The sequence below is a fragment of the Athene noctua genome, chromosome Z (assembly GCF_965140245.1).
Source record: "Athene noctua chromosome Z, bAthNoc1.hap1.1, whole genome shotgun sequence".
Classification (NCBI taxonomy): domain Eukaryota; kingdom Metazoa; phylum Chordata; class Aves; order Strigiformes; family Strigidae; genus Athene; species Athene noctua.
The window spans coordinates 12,913,900-12,931,633 of NC_134077.1; the positions used below are offsets into that span (position 1 = coordinate 12,913,900).

Here is a 17,734-nt window from a genome sequence, read left to right on the forward strand (position 1 = left end):
ACCCTCTCTCGCAGCCCCTCGGCGGGGAACAGTCGGAAGGGTTGGCCCCGGCGGCCCCTTCCCTCAGCGGGGCCGCAGCCCCAAGGGCTCCCGGCTGGGCCGCGAGGTGGGCAGAGCCCTACCGTCAGCTCCACAGGCCTTCCCCCGGAGGGCGCCTTTCTGCCCTTTCAGCGCCCGGTTGGCGGGAGGCGGCAGACACGGGGACCGGCCCCGCCGGAGGTGTTTGCCGCCGCCCACCCGAACGTCCCCTTCCCGCGCGGGACGACGGGCCAGGGACCAGCAACCGCCCGTCGCGTCCCCTTTAAAGGCTTCCCCGCCCCCTCCCACGTGTGCAGGACGTGGGCGGGGATTCCGCGGTGCGTCAGTTCCGTTTCGCTCGTGCCGTAGAGAGAGGAGCCGAGTGCGGAGTAGGACGTGAGTGTTGGGGTCCCCCCTGGCGCCCTGTCGGGGCCGCCGCCATTTTCTCTGGTCCCTCGACCCTCTCGCCGACTGCGGGGGCTTCGCCGCCTCCTGGTCGGCGCGGGGCGGGGGGGCGCGGCGCGCGGCCGTGTGGTGGGGCTTCCCCCTGTTCCTCGACTGCCCGGTGTGCCCCGCGGGAGGGATGCCCCGCCGCGGAGCGGGCCTGGGGCGGGAGGAGGAGCTGCTGTCGAGGTGAAGCTGCCATGTTGGGGGGGCAAAGAGGATTTGTGTGAGGGAGAAAATGGCGGCGGGGAACCGCCCGGCACTGTTCCCCCCACGCTGGGATCTGACCCTGCCCGCTGAGGACCCCCCACCGGCTTTTTTTGTGCTGCCTTTTCTCTCCTCCGCCGCCGGTGACCTGTAGCCCGCCTGCTGCCACCCTGCCCTGGGAGGACTTGGGTGTCCTTGCCCACCCCCCCCATTCGGACTTTCGTTCCTTTCTTTTGGGGGGCGGCACGAGCCGTGGAAAAGAGAAATAGGGGAGGAAAATGGCGGCTGGTTCCTAGCTCCTCCTGGGTTGTCCTTCTCTATCTTTCCCTCGTCCTCGCTTGGCCCGGCTCACTCCGCCCTCGCTCTCACCGGTGCTGTGGTGTCTCCTAACGCTCTGCCTGCCAGTCTCTCCCGAGGGCACCCACCACCCCCCGTTTCTTTTTCCTCCAGTTTCCGCTTCCACCTTCCTCCATATTGTCACTCCCTCATACTGATGCGGACCCCAAGGTTGTCCCCTGCTGAAGCCCACGCCCTCTGCCTATCAGTCTTGTCTTGTTCGGCTCCCTTATTTCCATGTAATCGCTGTGCTTATTTTTACATTGTCCCATTCCAGCTCTCTTCTGCCTCCATCCTGCAGCGTGATTTACGTGTGCTTCCCCATGCCCTGTTTCGATTTCAGCACTACAGCTTCTGTCGTGCTCCAGGTTATCACGGCAAGAACTTGCCCTACTTCAGAACCGCGTTGATCCATTAGCATTGTTCAGACTTTGTTTTTTCTTTTGCAGATGTTTTTTTCACTGCCAGATTAAAAACACTGCTACTCTTTTTTTTTCTTTTTCTGAGATACACTCTTTAATTTTTTCTTAGCCTTTCTTAACTGCAGTTTATAGCATATAGTTTCTCTCTGGGATGCTTATTTTTATTCTGAAAGAAAAGATGGGCTATTTACTTGTTATAGAGAGTTTCTAGTAGTAGGCAAGATTTGCAACTGCTATATCTAACCACATGTTTGAATACTAGAGATGTAGAAGTACACCTGACAGCATGCATTCAAGGAAAGTTGAATATCCACTTGTCTGGTGAATGAATAGACTCGAGTGACTGATGTGTTGAAGCTGCAGTGGAAATATTAATTGCATTACTGTGGTTACTGTAACTGGGGTGTTTTTCAGACTTTTGTATTATTGGTGGGAACTTTAGCTTCGTGTATGACAATTATGCAGCATGTTGCTTGCAAATCCAACTGGGTGAAATACCCATGTGAGAGTATAGTAGGGCTTTGGTAGTTTATATTTTTGAATGTAATATAAAGAATTCCACTGGAGGACAGTATTGTATTTTTTACGTTATGGTTTCTGCCATATCTGGAGTATATAAACTCGTGAAAAAATGTCCCTTTGTAAGCAGTTCAAAAACTAAACCACTGCATTTAATGCAGTTGCAGCAAAAAAGAGATATAAGAGGGAAGAGTGAGATCTCATCTACAGTGTGTATTAAAGCTTATATGAAAAGGCAGGAAGGTGTTTAGGAATGTTTTGAGTAAGTTGAGCCTTTACAAATATGTTTGAAGATGCCTTTCCAGCCGTAACGAGATGTATTTCTTGTATAGTGTTCTCATGTTATTCTCTTCCTAGAATGCCGAAATCAAAGGAACTTGTGTCTTCAAGCTCATCTGCCAGTGATTCAGATAGTGAAGTTGACAAAAAGGTGAACATTATATGCAGTTTATTACTACTGTATTAACCTTGTATTTCAGGCTGGGGTCAAGGAATTAGGTGAGCGTTACATCACAACATGCATGTCATTCCATACAATTTATCACTTAATCCAAAATTCACCTCTCCCCATATTACAACAACAAAAAAAAACCACTCCCAAGATTAGAGTTTGGATGGATAGGAAGTTTTTTGCCTTGCAGTAAACTTTTTTCTTAAGTTATGTTTTGCTCTCTTTGGGATTTTCCATATGATGTATATAAGCACAAGCTTCCTGGAATTCTTTGCTCCTTTTTGGCAAGTGGTAGGCTTCTATATAAGCTGCCCCTGGTGTCAAGAATTTGGATTAATTTTGAGGATACACACTCCCTCTCCACCCCCATTTTACTATCTGTATTACTTGTCTAAAATAAAAAACTTACACTTGCCTTCTCTTCCTTGTGCCACTGGCTTACCTTGTTTGCATGTTCTTTTTATCTGATTCTTACCTTTACTGTAATACCATCTGCTAGTTTCTCGCTTAAAAGCTAAGCCAACCTGCATGGCTCTGAGTTGATTAATTTTAACATGTTGACTGTTTTAAATGTATAAATTGAGTGTTGTCATTTATTTTTAACATTTTTTTTAAATTTACAAGTTTGTATAGACGTACCAGACATTGCAAACAAAGTCAGAAAAAAACAGTGCATTTACCTTTTTGAGAAATGCTAGGTGGTAATGCAGGCATCAGGTCTTTTTATGTAGTGTGTGAACAGACTCGGTCTGTTTTACTGAATTAGTTCAAATGTGACTTGGTTGCACTTTACAAATCAGGTGTTCTGTCAGATTTTCATGGAAGAGAAAATGGTAAGGTGAGGGGTTTTTTTGAGAGGTAACTGTATTCCTGAAAAAGTAGTCTAACAGTCTGTTTAACGGGCGGTAAGGTTGTTGGGTTTCCCTCTGTTATAACCTCCCATATTTGTTGGAACTGTTTGTCTTTAAAATATGTTCTCCACAGTATGATTCTATCGGGTGAGATTAATTTTTGATGTCTTTGTATTACTTTTTTGGGGGGGGGGCAGGCATTGTTACTAGATAACCATTAGTAGAAATAGTAACTTTGTAGCATCTGCAGGTAATCCGATTTACAGATTATATTGTCTGAATGTTTTAAAAACATGTTTAATTTATCATGCTATGGACAGAGACTTGTCACTGATTTAGAAAAAAGTAGTCCGATGGAGGTGATTTCCAGATCCTTTCTTCATTATCTCATCTTTTTTTTTTTTTTTTTTTTTTTTTAGAAGAGTTGTAAGCTGTCCTGCATTTTTTGTTGCACTCAGTGGAAAGGAAGGTGAAACTTCCATCTAACTTTAAATTTTTTATAAAACTAATGAACTGACAGTATTACTCTACAAAAAGAGTAGGATTTTTGAAATCTATTTAGATGTAGTTCAGTTCTCTTTAAAGCCAGAGTGTTAAGGCAAACCTCACTGGCAAGAAGAATTAGGCTTGTTTAAGATTTTTTTTTTAAATTCCAATCTAAATGTACAGTATTGGATTCCTGCCTTCACCTTCCCTTAGGTGGGAAGGAAGCTGATAATGTGCATTGCATAGTAGTAGTTTGTGACCTCTAACATAAACTGTTCTGTAACTTACGAGAGTAATTTCATGCTTTACTTTTTTTATTCTTGCTCCAAGGCAAAGCGGAAAAAGCAAGCAGCTCCCGAAAAGCCTGTAAAGAAACAAAAGACTGGTGAAAGTTCAAAAGGTGCAGCTTCTTCTAAGCAAAGCAGTAACAGAGATGAGAATATGTTTCAGGTAAAATTGATGACTCTTAGAGCCTGGTTAAGGTAACATGTTACATCATATTCACTATGAATTTTATGAGGTGATCTGAGTATCTTGACAGCATAGTGCTTGGTCTCCTGAAGCCTTGGCCAGAAGGGATTGTGATACTAGCATGCATATGAAATACTCAGAAGAAATGTGTCAGGTTTCAGCAGAGTAAAAGAATCTGAGTTGTAGCAATTGATCTAACCCTTATGTCTTTGCCCATGATAACTCTGGGTAGGAATTTTGTTGGTATGTACAGCACTTTCTGTGGGTATACTGTAAATAAAGGATCAGGACTGTCTCTACATGAAAATGTTTTTTAATCAGGGCTCCAGAAAGAAAGAAACCAAAGTATGCACTCTTCATTTCTATTTAATGAGGTCAAGGGCAACTTGTCTCCTGTGTTATAAGACAGTGTCTTGGAATAAATTTTGCTGGTAGCTTTGTTTTATGATGCAGGTTTTTCTCACTGAACATCCAGAAAGGTTGTAATTTTTGACTTTGTCCTTTGTTTTTGAGGTGGGATGAATGTACATTTTTCAGTAGCAAGATGCATTTGTGAATTCAGGGTATTGCAGTGAATTCCTGGGGTCAGCAGAGGCAGTAGCAGTGTGTACGGAAAGCTGTGCAAGAAATATGTAGCTCAGAATTACCTGTTTTAAGGGTGTGAATCAAGATTTACTAAATGTCTCTGACTAGATGGCTGGAATTTAAATTCTAAGACTTTGATTCTTAAGTTTGAAAGGGTATGGGAGAGGTGCCTGATAAGATGGTCCCAACACTGAGTAAGGCAAAAGAAATGGTTTTGGGCTGTAGCTGTGCAAAGTAATATAGTAAAAAAGGAAGGCTTTTCTAGAGAGAAGACTGGCTTAACTGATAGTGTAATACAGGGCTGTTATTTGTAATGTATCAGTTTTCACTTTCCTCCTTACTTAGAGTTGGGACGGAGAGCTTCAGTTGAAGGCAATGCCTGACTTCCCCATTGAAGAAAGAATATAGTATTTTTATTTCTGATGGGGCATGCTTTGAACCATATAGGAAGAATGAGATAGTGTCTTCTAGACCTTAACCAGTGAACTGAAGTTCGAACTCAAAAAAAGCTATGTGTAAACTTTATGTTACGTTTTTAGTAAGTTCCAAGCATTTTTAGTGCTCTCCTGATGCAAAAAAATCCAAACCCTTTCAAACAAAAGTAAAAGTATTTATTTATGTGCTCTCATTTTTGTCAACCGTTTTGACCTAAGATAATAAAAGACTACTAAAAACAGACAGTAGAGGACTTCTTTTAGTCTTATAAGAGTAGCATTCTTCCAGTGTTGAGTATAGTACAGAAAAAATACTCAAGCATCACCTTGACCTAAACCATCAGTGTTACTTAGTCTCTGCCTGCCTTTAACACAATAAATGATCTAAAAAAAATTGTTGATTATGTGAAGCATTGTGAGTTTTCATGCTGCATCAGCTTATGTGCATTAACTAAGTTTGAACTGTTTCAGTGTAGAAATAGCACTGCAGGGCTGAGGATATTCCACCCCCACCCCCCAGGAGAGGATGCTAGAAGATCTAGTTGCGTGTTAATTTTTTAGGTATGCTTTTGTTTGTCCTGAGACTATTAGTAATACTAGAAACTCCATTTCTGCTTTCCATGGCAGTAAAGTGATCTCTGATGTGCAAGTGACTTTGCAGTGTAACTTACAAGTGTGGTATCAATTGATGGAAATCAGCCTGTAAAGCATTCAAAGGATAGTCAGAAGTTCTGTGGTGTCCATATTGTGTGTGGGAGTGACAGCAAATGGTGTGAAACCAGGCTGTATTCTCAAAGTATACAGCTTTCCTTAATACAGTGCTCATTGTGACTGCTGTATTCAGAAGATTCAGTGTTTTCATAAAAGATCTAAATCTTATTATTTTTGTTAGAGACTAATGTTGGTGTAACCCTGTTCTTGAAACTAATTATGAAGAACAGTAGAAATATAAGTAGCAGGGAATTAATTCAGTGTAAAAAACCAATTTATTTAAATGTCTTGGCCTTTTAAAGTTTTATAGGTAGCCTAGTATACTTTGTAATTTGTTATAGGATTTGCGCACAGCTGGGCTGCAGAAGTTTATATAAGTTTATGATACTCTGGAAAGGTTGTTGTGTTCAGTGTGATGAACTAATTTTATATTAGATTAATCCCCTTGCATTCTATCGAGTTCTCAAACCTTAGAGGGGCTAGGGGTGACTGGACCTATCTCTTAATAGGTGGGCCATTTACTGCTGGAGAGGGCTGTCCTGAACAACTGACTCTGATATTTGATGTTTGAGATACGCTTGAGCTAAATTAAGGTGACATAACCCCAAATGATTGATTGAAAAATTTTTTAACAGCAGAAGCTGTATCTTTACAGGAACCAATTCAACCTTTGTAAAGGTAACTAAACTCTGTTGCAGCTCTGTAAATGGTTTTCACCACTGGGTAGTAAACCCTGTTACTTTGAAAAAGGACTGAATGCCCTGTAACATGTAAGAAAGGGAGAGGGAGAAGAATAGAAAAACGGAGGGTGAGATCTGGATCACCACCCTGAGTTCCAGCAAGGTCCCTGGTCCAGTTTGTGGTCATGGTGGTGGGTGTACACTGAGGCATGGCGCTCTGTTTCGGAAATATGTTGGCTCACTTGCATATAAGGCAGGATGGGGTGGATCCTTTTGTGCTCGTTTACATGTGAGGTGAGGAGAAGGGTGGGCTTTCCTGGGCTCATTCACATGCAAGGTGAGGGAGGGAGGGTGGGGTTCAGGTACCAGTCCCAGCCTCTAGTCTCACTTTGTGTGCTGATTACTTGGTCTGTGCAGTCAGGCCCCTTGAGGCCTTACATGGCTCTGGAACATCAGTTTATGTAACTCAGTCTGCTGTGCGGGTGCCACTGGGGTGGGTTGTGAAGCCCTTTCCTCAGATATTTTGTGAATTATTTTTGCTCAGCAACATGGAACCACACAACTTCCCTGCGCCAGGTGTGAGCTGCCTGTCTGCTGCCCATGCCCCCCCGCCCTCTCCTCCACCAGTGGCTCATGGCACTATGCAGCCACAGTGTTTGAGGCGTAAACTCTCTCAGTCTTTCTCGAACATGATTGGTTAAGCCTATTCATTCTGAAACTTAGGTGGTCACCAATGCATTTCACAGTCAATTTGCTGTTTTGTCTCACTGTTAACAGGACTCCTTATTGTGTTCCCTTTAATGCTATCCATATAGTTAAGAAGGAAGGATTTTTTTTTTGCTGTTTGTATTTCCAGTGTTTGTACAGTTTAATCAAGGCAAACTAGAAATCAGAGTGTAGAAGGTGGTTGGTGAAACTTATACAGGAAGTTGGTTGCATATCTGTGAAAGGAACTAAGACACAGTTCAGTGAATTTTATTCTAAGAAACGGAAACCTGGAAATAATGCTTTTAATGTCTTCTCATTTATGTAATTCAATAGAGTAGTATAAGGAGGTATAATACTTAGTAAAAAGCATATGAACTTGTCTTTGAAGGTTGAACTCCAGTAACTATGCTGCTATAAATCATTACCACCCTTGGATCACTGCTGTGGTTATAGATACAAGGATGTCTTGGGTCAGTGAAATTATTATAGGACTATCAGCTGCTGTGTGAAAAGAATGGTTCAGAAATGAATCTGTGCCACAGTTGCATGTAACTGAACATCAGGAAACATCGGTTTACTTAAATAGTTAAATCTAGATTTTGGTTGAGGTTTTTAGCCTTAGATGTTAATTGAAAGCTATACTTTAAAACCTTTAGCAGTGGCAACTTTTGCATAGAGTTCAACTGAACATTCAAAATTAAATGTGAACATTCAGCTGAAATGTAGACAGTGATGTAAAGCCTAATTTAATATTGAAATTTTCATGTGGAACTGCTTCCATTTAAGCTAGACTTACTGACTAAATGTGAACTTTGCATTATTGCCCCTTGCCTTACTGTAGTCAAGACATACATACAGTCTTATCCTTAAAATCCTAAAGCAAATCTTGAGTTACCTGACAATGCACTAATATTCTTTGATAGCCCTGGAAAAAAAATGTGTGGCAGAGTACTACTTGTTGAAGCTGCTCCCAGAGGTGGCCTTAAAAGTCATTGAAGTGTTAAAGGTAAAACCAAGAAGTGTTTGTGTTAGGCTATTTAGGATATACTTTGCCAGCAGTGCTGATGGACCTGGGCATAGTCCCAAGTTCGGTCTGAAAGAACTAAGCTACAGTGACATCATACCTTATTTTTGAATGCTAAGTTTATAGTATGGTTAAAGTATTTAATAAATCAATCAAAGAAAATAACTATTGTATAAACTGTAATGTCTTACTCATTTCAAAGGATGCTTTGAAGTAGGAAAACTGCTTCAGGCTTGTGGTATGTAGAGATATCCTGATTGCTTTAAAAATCAATTTTAGGGTTAATTTAGCATGATCTGTAGAAGAAGAAAAATTACTTTAAGCAAAGATAAAAGTTTATTTTTTGTATCTGTTTTGTGAAATAACAGCTTATGACTCAAATGTTTATCTGTGGATGATTTTAGTTTATGGAGAGTTTTTCAACCTTTCTGGTCAGACAGTGCTAGTAAGATGTGTTTGGGTCTTCATTAAGTTGTATCAAAAGGCAAGATGTGTAAAGGCTAAATGTTTTATCAGGAACAAATATTCTGTTTTAAAATTGCTTGCTTTAGGATGTGTTCTTTCCCCATATAGTGTATTCAGAAGGTGCATACAGAATTCTAAGAATTTCTTACATGAATTATATTTGTTTTTATTATATAATTTCTGATTCTCAAATCCACATTATACTTTGAATTTATGTGAACAAACTTTTTTATCAAACTTGGAAAGATCTTTAATGAGCCTAAATATGTAGTGTAATACATAGCTGTTAGTGTGATTGCTTCCCCTGCCCCTTATAATGCACCCTTATAATTCAGTTAGGCCACTGTGGTGCAGGAATTACGAAATGCTGAAGTAATTTTATACTACTTTACAGCTACATGCTGGTAAACTTAAAGGTTTTGAATGTTTTTTTGGAACATCTGGTACAATGTGATAGTCTTAACCACAGTTCTAGTGATGTGCTATGAGGACTTGGGAGCAGGCACAGGACAGCTGGCTAACTTTCATTGCCATCTGAATTTACTGCATTTAAAAAAAGAGAAAACATAAAACCAAAACCAAAATACCCCTCTAGAAATTGTGGTTATCTTATCTGAGTATCTCATTTGCTTTCTTGTGTTGGTTTAAGCCTTGCCTGGACCGGAGAGCATGTTGCTGTTGCTCCTCCTCCACCCTCAGCCAGTCGGGCTGGCAGTTAGGCACAAACCCGGGTTAAAATAAGAAGAAATTTAATACATCAGTGTGATAAACAATCTGAACAACAACAGTGGCAATTATAACAACAATAAACAGCAATAACAGTGAACAAGACTAAAGATATACAGAGAAATACCGCAACTGGTCACGGAGCAGCTTCCTGCCACCAAAAAGCCAAAGAGAAAGTAAAATCAAAGTTTCTCGCCCCTGGACCTGACATCAGCATGGTATGAATAACCCGGCTGGAGATCCCTTCCCCCTCTCTCTCTGCTGGGGAAACTTAACCCTATCCTAGTTGAACCAGGACACTTTCTGTATATGTGGAATGGTCTAAAATTTAGATCTGGGAGTAGAGCTCCCTCTTTCCCTGTTTGTTTATAACTGCTGCAAAGATGGTTATAATAGAGGCAAAATTTTATTTCAGAAAACAGTAAATTAGTGTCTTTTCAAAGAAGTGTGTTAAGAATGTGAGTATTTTTATTCTAGGATAACTGCTTTTGTATTGAGCATTGAATGGTCAACTTGTTTTAAGTCATTCATGTGTTTATACTGTCATTACTTATTAGCCTACTGACTGTTCTGGATTAAGCTTTTGATCTGGTTGTTTCTCTGGTGTCTAAAATAAGCTGCAGTGTGCAATGTCACATGTCTGAGTCTGATACTGCTGGGAAAAAAGATTGCTGTAATATGTAAAATACCCTTATATGTGTTTTGACAGATCGGCAAAATGAGGTATGTCAGTGTTCGTGACTTTAAAGGGAAAGTCTTAATTGATATTAGAGAATATTGGATGGATCAAGAAGGTGAAATGAAGCCTGGCAGAAAAGGTATTGTTCTATTTCATGTTATTTTGTATTAAAACATTGTCTGTAGTTTGGAGAATTTTGTGCATCAGATTTTTATACTTTGTTGCTACATTATGTTTTTAGACTAATATTTTTACTTTTTATGTTTTTATTTTTAATAATAATTTTTATGTTTTAATAAATAGTTGGTTTTATCTGTAGATTATAGACAAAAGCAAAATGGGTTTGTTGGCCTGAGTCTGTTTTCCTAAATGGATCCTCCATGATTTATGGAAGACAAGGCATCAAATACAAGTAAACTTGGTATGGGAGTTGCAAGCATAACCATACTTTTTCCCCCCCCCATTGATTAACTTAATGCAGTTTCTTTGTTCTATTACAACTCACTTGTGATGAGATGTTTCTTTCTTTAAAACAATTATGTCCTTCAATTTCTATCAAGTTTTAGATTAAAATAATAAAAACATCTAATGTGATTAATTTGGGGAAAAACATGACAGGATTCTAGTTGAGGTGAAAATACCTCTAGTGTTTAAATGTGGGTACTGTGTTTCTAATCTGCAGCATAGCATAAGCCATTGTACCTTTAATTGCCACTGCCATACCTGCTTTGTATGGCATGGCATGTCTTTGCTGGACCAGTTTCAGAATTTTGCTACCTGTATGATGAGGATGCAGGGATGGTTGCAGTAGTAGTGCTTTCCTTAATGCCATGTTGCTTCTCTTAGAAAAGCTTGCTTTTAATTAGTTTTCATATTGTGCCAAGGAAAGAGGTAAGCATGAAACATTCTGACCTGGAGATTGAGGGCACTTCATGTACAATCAGCATAAGGTTTGTTACATTCCTCTGGTCTGTCCAGGAGCAATTCGGTGAATAGACATATGGAAGGCTTGAGAAGCATTTTCAGCATTTCTTAAATAACTGTTGAGAATAGGTTTGTATGAACAGGTGTACTGGTACTGTACAGGAAAATTTCTTGGTTTGGATTTGTTGTTGCTACTTAACAAAAAAGATTCCTCTAACGTCTAAGGACTCTTAACCCACTCTATTTTGACATGGAAGTCAGAAGTGTATGCTTTTGAGGTTTTATGGTTAGACCAAGTGACAAAAATTACATGATGTAGATAGAAATACTGTCCATGTGGCAAAAGGATCTGAATTTTATTAAGATAAAGTTAATGATCTGATAGTGTATGTGAGTCTGTTCTGTTGATGCACTTAGGTTAGATAGATAAGCAGCTCATGAAAAAACAGTATAAGCAGTTGAAATTGTATAATAAAAAAAATCCAACAGTTTAAATTATTGTGTCACATTGTTCCAAACAGCAGGTCTGATCTGCATGCAGTTCATCTGGTATGTGGTTCAGGGACATCTTGATGATGTTTGATCCTCTAAATGGTTAGTGCACCTGACCTAACTTTTCCAAAAGAAACCTGCCCTCTGAAGACTGGTGGAAAACAGCTTAGAGCAGCTCCATGCAGACTGGCTTACTGCTCAAATTTATGGTGGTGCTCAGTGATGGAAGAAGAAGAAGCAGGCAATGAGCCCCAAAAGGGGAATTCGAAGTTTCACCTGTTTTCAGGTCCTTTTCCACCAACAGGGAGAAAGCAGTGAAGGAAGTCTGATCACTGAGGAGTGAGAGTTGGGGGATAAATAGTAAAAGAACCTGGCTGGAGAGTGTATGATAGGTAGGCCTGTGAGTCTACTTGCATAGAGCTGGCGTAGAGATTATAGGGAACGAATGAGGAGCACAAAGCAAAATGTGCCTGGACTCAAGCTTGATGAAGTACAAATTTGGAACTGAGGAGGTGGGTTATAGGTCATGAAATGATTATTGATTGAAAGTCACTAGAAACTAGAGTAAACTTGGAAGGTTTAACTTCAATAACTTCAGTGTTGGTTTGTGACTGCTAGGGAGTGCTTTAAGAAACAGGAGGAAGAAACCCCCAGAAATGTGGTACTTTAAAAGCACATAGAGGTTCAGGCCACAGAGGTATGGCTTTTAGGAGTCAACAGGAATTCAAATGATTGCCTGCTTCGCTCCCAGGGCTTTTGTTCTGCCCTCTATCAAGGTCAAGCTGTATTTCCCTCCTGTACTTAGCTTAATAATTTTGAATGAATTTGTTACACTATGCTCATTTTCTTTGTAATTTTGACTTGTCCCGAGATGAGCTGAAGTCTAAAGTTAAACCAAAGTGTTCTGAATGAGTAGTTTCAGTTTATAACTGAGATGATTGTTGAAGGAGCTCAGGCATTAATAGTTATGACATAGACTTTGTGTATGAAACCAGCCTTTAATAGTAATTATGCAAGGTCCTGCACCACAATTTTCTTTTTGTCTTAAGTGTTCATTTTTAATGCATTTCAGGTATTTCTTTAAATCCAGAACAGTGGAACCAGCTGAAGGAACAAATTTCTGATATTGACGATGCAGTAAGAAAACTGTAAAGACAGAGCCATACAGGAACTTCTATCATTTTAGTTGTTTCAATAGGTCTTTTTACATTGGCTTTTGTTTTCTAAAATATTGTTTTCCAAGCTATTGTATATTTGGATTGCAAAACAATTTGTAAGATGAATACTTTTTTTATGTGCATTAAAAGTGTATTCTGAGTGAGGCTATTTGTGCATACTTTACTAAAAGGAAATGTATTGCTTTCACCTCGTGGTGTATAATGAACAAATCAAATAATATGTAAAGCATATTTGTTTATGGCCTTTTGATTGAAGGTGTTTAAGGCCACCTAATAGCTTTAGTCTTTGTTTCAGTTCAGTTAATATAAATTTGTTTTCTGAGGAGACTTCTTAAAATGTCTCAGTTTAATTTTTTTGTTTTATTTCATACTTTTTGGTATTGCCCTGATAGCTTTCTGCTTTAAGACTTGATACGGTGAATACTTGGAATACATTTTTGTAGATAATTTTAAATACTGTATTTGCTAATTTACCCTGTTTATTCAGATGTAAACAGTCCTGGGTATATAGACTTTTTTGCATTACTTGCATGAAGTGTTATGCTAAACAATAACACTTGAACACAAGCCACATGCGATTTCTTCCCATTTTTCTATAGTTTGCTTGAATTAGAAAATACAATTAGCCTTTTTTCTTTGACCCTAGATTTTTAGAATGTGATGCATAAACTTGTACAGTAATAGACATATACCTCAGAGTAATGTAGTATTTAAAAGCTCCAAATGTGGTTATTAGTTAGGTACCCTTTTCAAGCTTTGCATTAAATTAATTCTTGAACACATACTAACTAGTTATTCTATAGAAAAGAAGAGTTAACCTGTCTTTGTAGGGCTTTTGTTTGTTTGGGAGTTTTGTGTAAATGATGCTAAAACCAGGCTGTAACACAGGTTAAACAGTCACAGGGTTAAAATTGCTTCAGCCAAAGTATCTGGCTATCATGCTTCTGTCCTGTCCACACTGCCTGCCCAAACCACTTAATTTGGCTTGCTTTGTGTGGCTTACATGTGTACAGCTATTTTATCTTTTGTACAGAGATACTTAGCGCTTACGGTGGAGCGCTGGTACATAGTGGATCATGACTCTAGCGAACTTCGCTTGTCAAACATTGTACTATTCTGTTAAAAGCTTCTGTCCAGTGGAAGCTCTAGTAGACTAGATGCTGCCCTAGTTGAAAGGCTTCTTCGTAAGTGTCACAAACGATGGTATGAAGAAGGGAGCATATGGTGTTTGAGTAGAACTTGGAGAGATAAGGGGCATGCCAGTATGGAAGCTAAAGGTGAAAGATCAAAGTTAGCTGACACATAATGACTACAGTGAAGAAATGTATGTTAGTGGAATTGGAGAAGAGTTCATTTTCTGACATAATTCTCAGTTAATCAAGGGAAGAAAATGAAACAACTTCATGAAAATTGATGTTTCAAGAGTTTGTAGTGAAAGTACATCTTTATTGGTTCAGCTGTAATTATTCCATTTGATGTTAAAATAGTTTTGAAATTTTCTATGGATAGCCAAATTTGTTTAATTTTGGAATATTTTAATTGTTTAGATTGCAGACATGCATGGAAGTGCCATACACTGTTTCTGTGCTGCAGAGTTTATAATTTGATACAAATACATATGAAAGGGTGACTTAATCAAGTATAATACATATGATTTAATTTAAATATTATGTCAGATACCTCCACCTGCTTTCTAACTTACCCATTGTTGACATAATACAGATAAAATTAAGATCTGTTTTTTATATAGCTTAGGAAATCTTGAGTTTCTACAAAGTGTTTGAGGGTGAATAAAAGGGTCAAGAGATATTATGTGGTAGCAGATGCCTTTTTGGGCACTTTTTTTTTTGCATGACTCCTAAGGGCATGTAGGGATACTCGGACCAAACAGAATAAATATGAAATACTTGGTAAAATTTCATAGATGAATGAATAAAATAAATTGCTTCAGATCACTCTTGACAGGTTGTAGGTGTTCTATATTTGTGGGGTGTGTGTATATATATATATATACACATATATATATATATATATGAATGATTTTTTCCTTTAAGTATGAAATTTTGCAATTAGATTTCACCCGTTTACCTGAAAGTTTTTATGTGGCTACTTTAAAGTGCATGATCATATTAGAGGGAACATTGTTCAAAGATTACTGTGGTAGTAGGTCATTGGATGGCAGTTTGCGTTCAGAAAGGTGGAGATTTAAATACATTCACTTAGGAGTAAGTGAAAGAATACAGTAATTAGCTTCTCATGTGGAAACTGATGGTAGAAGTGTTCAAAGAAATTATTATTTATTAACCAAGATCTATTACTTCCTATTATAGATAACCCCCTTGCTGAATATGTGGTGATAATAACTGGAACTGTTTATCCCACCTTACTTGATAAAACTTGGGGCAGTTTGATTTTACTTAACTTGTATGCTTAAAAATAGTTTTACATCTTCCGGTTATGTTTCTGCTTCTGATAATGATAAAATATCATATATTTTACCTGAGCCAGCCTTAACATCTACATGATTGTCCTATGAAAAAGGTAACTAAATAAACCGGTCAGTTTCCCAAATGAACTCAGAATGGGATGAATTGAATTGTGAGGGGATTCATTGTACACCTCAGATGACTGTACTTGTTACTTGATAAAAAATTTACACATTCAATGTTATTTTTAAATAGCTGGTAGTGATTTGTCATGTAATTGTCTACAGCTGTAGTCTTTCCAATTTGGGAAGAAAATTCGGATTTTTTGAATAAAGATTATTTTCTTGGAGACAAAATGGTAGTTAGGGTACATGTAGAAGTGTCCATGGAAGAAAATCATGCATGTTTGAAAAGGCTGTGTAATATGAGATAAAAACACTGCTCTCTTTCTCATTGAAGTGGCAAAAGAAAGATGCATTTGATTCTTGAGATTCATGCAGGGCATATTAGCAATATGTTTTATAAATTAAACCTACTATAGAGCTTGGGAGGAAAAACACATCAGAGTTAGAACTGCCAAAGTACCTTACGTGTGATAAATCAAACTGTCATGTACGATGTTGCTCTTATGTAGAGATGTTCATATTGAAATGAAACAACTGCAGTACCATTTGATATTTCTGTTAAAGGAAATGCCTCAGTTATGTACTTATGTGATATGTTAACAAAAAATTGATGACTGTAATTCTGGTAACTCAAATGTCATATTGTTAACCATGTGGAATGTTTCATGTTTTGCTCTGGTGGTATCTGCTGCAGAGAGCCCACTGGAAATATGAGCCCTCCAACTGTAATTACCTTAATGTTCAAATAAAAAATAGTTAAATGGCATATGTGTAATAACAATTTGAACACTTGAAAATAAATGAAGACTTCAGTTCATGTAGTGTTATTTTTAATAGAAATTCAGCAGCACTAAAACTTCTTAAATTGTTATGGAAACTGCTGTTTGTTTCTTGCAACTACTGTAATTCGGAAATTTGAAAACAATCATCCTATATTTGGTCTGTGTTTGCGAGTGGTGGCTTGACTAGCCTAGAGGGATAGAAGTTTTCCACCATGGTAGAAAACCGAGTGTCATGTAAATGTGGAGGCAGCAGATAAAAATACACTTTCAAACATGAAACAGAAGGAAAGCACCTGGTAAGTCACTACTGTTAAGAAAATGGCTGATCATGCTTTCCAGTGGAGTTTTTCTTACCTGAGGGTGAGTGTAATGATGGATTAACCCATTTATTATCATTGGCCAGTTAGGTCAGTGTAGGCTTCCTTATCAAGGATATTTATTTTTCATGTGCTTGCTGTGACTGATTTTTACGGAGTGGATTAACACTGTGGCCTTGAACCTAACAGTTTTTTCTTCAAGTAATTTTGATTAGTTTAGCAATTTATAGGCTCAGAAACAGATGTCTGACTCAAAGGGAAGAAATGGAGTTTGGGGTTGATGGAGGGTCATCATGTCATACTGTTTCCCATTCACTGCCATCTACTTAGAGAGAGGATTCATCTTGGACTGTATCCCTTCTGACTGTGTGTGGAACAGCAATCTGATAGGCAATGTTTTTCCTGTTGAGTATCAAGTCTGTATGTTCCCTGCTGTCAATATTGTTATGTAAATATGTGAAGACCTCTGAAGAACTGAAATAAATGGTCCTGGGTTTAGTGATGGTTTATCAGGGAAGCTTTAAATCATGCTGTTTTGTGAGCAGAGGGAGATGCCATTAGTCATAGAGGTAGTTAAAGGCTGAGAACTAGGTGACAGCTGTTTTGTGCTTCACTGCACAAAAATGTATAATTTTTTGTAAGATCTGCTTAATTTTGTTTTCATTGTACTTCCTTTTTGCTTTCATGAATCCATATACTTGTCATTGATGGGATGGTGCAAGATGTATTTGATAAGGTTAAGAAAAACATTTTATGCCTCCTTGACCAGCATGCCTAATGGACTACAGTTGGTTATCAGTTCACTTGGGTGGAAGTCACTGAGAGAAAAACTGCTTAAAGTAAAGAAAGGGTAAGTTGGTTTTTTTACATAACCATTACTTGTGTGGTTACCTAAAGAACTGTTTCATACAGAGTTATTATACATATATCCACAGCCTTTCCTTCAGCCCTGTTGCAGAATAGTTTCTCCTTTTGAGGGAAAAAACTAAACCCAAAACTGTTAAAAAAACTTTAAGCTTGAACTTGGAACTGCTTCTGTTCAAACATGAGTTCATCACATGTACCATTTTTTGTGCCATATTTTTGAAAGAGTTATAGCAATGCCTTACTGAAGAAATCTGCCTAGATAAATGCTATGTTTAGCCCCACAAAATTTTTAAAGCCAACTGAATCTATACCAATATATAGGTTTAAAGTGTTTTTATTTGTGCTTTTGATACTTTGATGCATTCATCTTAGCTGAATAGGTAAATTTCTGTGAGGCTTTGAGAAC

General features: G+C 38.5%; 1 protein-coding gene across 2 annotated transcripts; it reads left to right on the forward strand.

Moving 5' to 3' along the window:
• Positions 1-349: 349 nt before the first annotated feature.
• On the forward strand, positions 350-16,179 carry SUB1 (SUB1 regulator of transcription). Of its 2 annotated transcripts, none has more exons than XM_074933046.1 (5): positions 350-414; positions 2,304-2,376; positions 4,065-4,184; positions 10,248-10,356; positions 12,706-16,179. In XM_074933046.1, exons 2-5 carry the CDS (start codon positions 2,305-2,307, stop codon positions 12,783-12,785), a joined length of 381 nt encoding a protein of 126 aa, XP_074789147.1. In that variant the 5' UTR covers positions 350-414; position 2,304; the 3' UTR covers positions 12,786-16,179. The 2 variants fall into 2 exon arrangements, with proteins under 2 accessions (XP_074789147.1, XP_074789146.1); XM_074933045.1 differs by lacking the exon at positions 350-414 and adding an exon at positions 497-651.
• Positions 16,180-17,734: the final 1,555 nt, after the last annotated feature.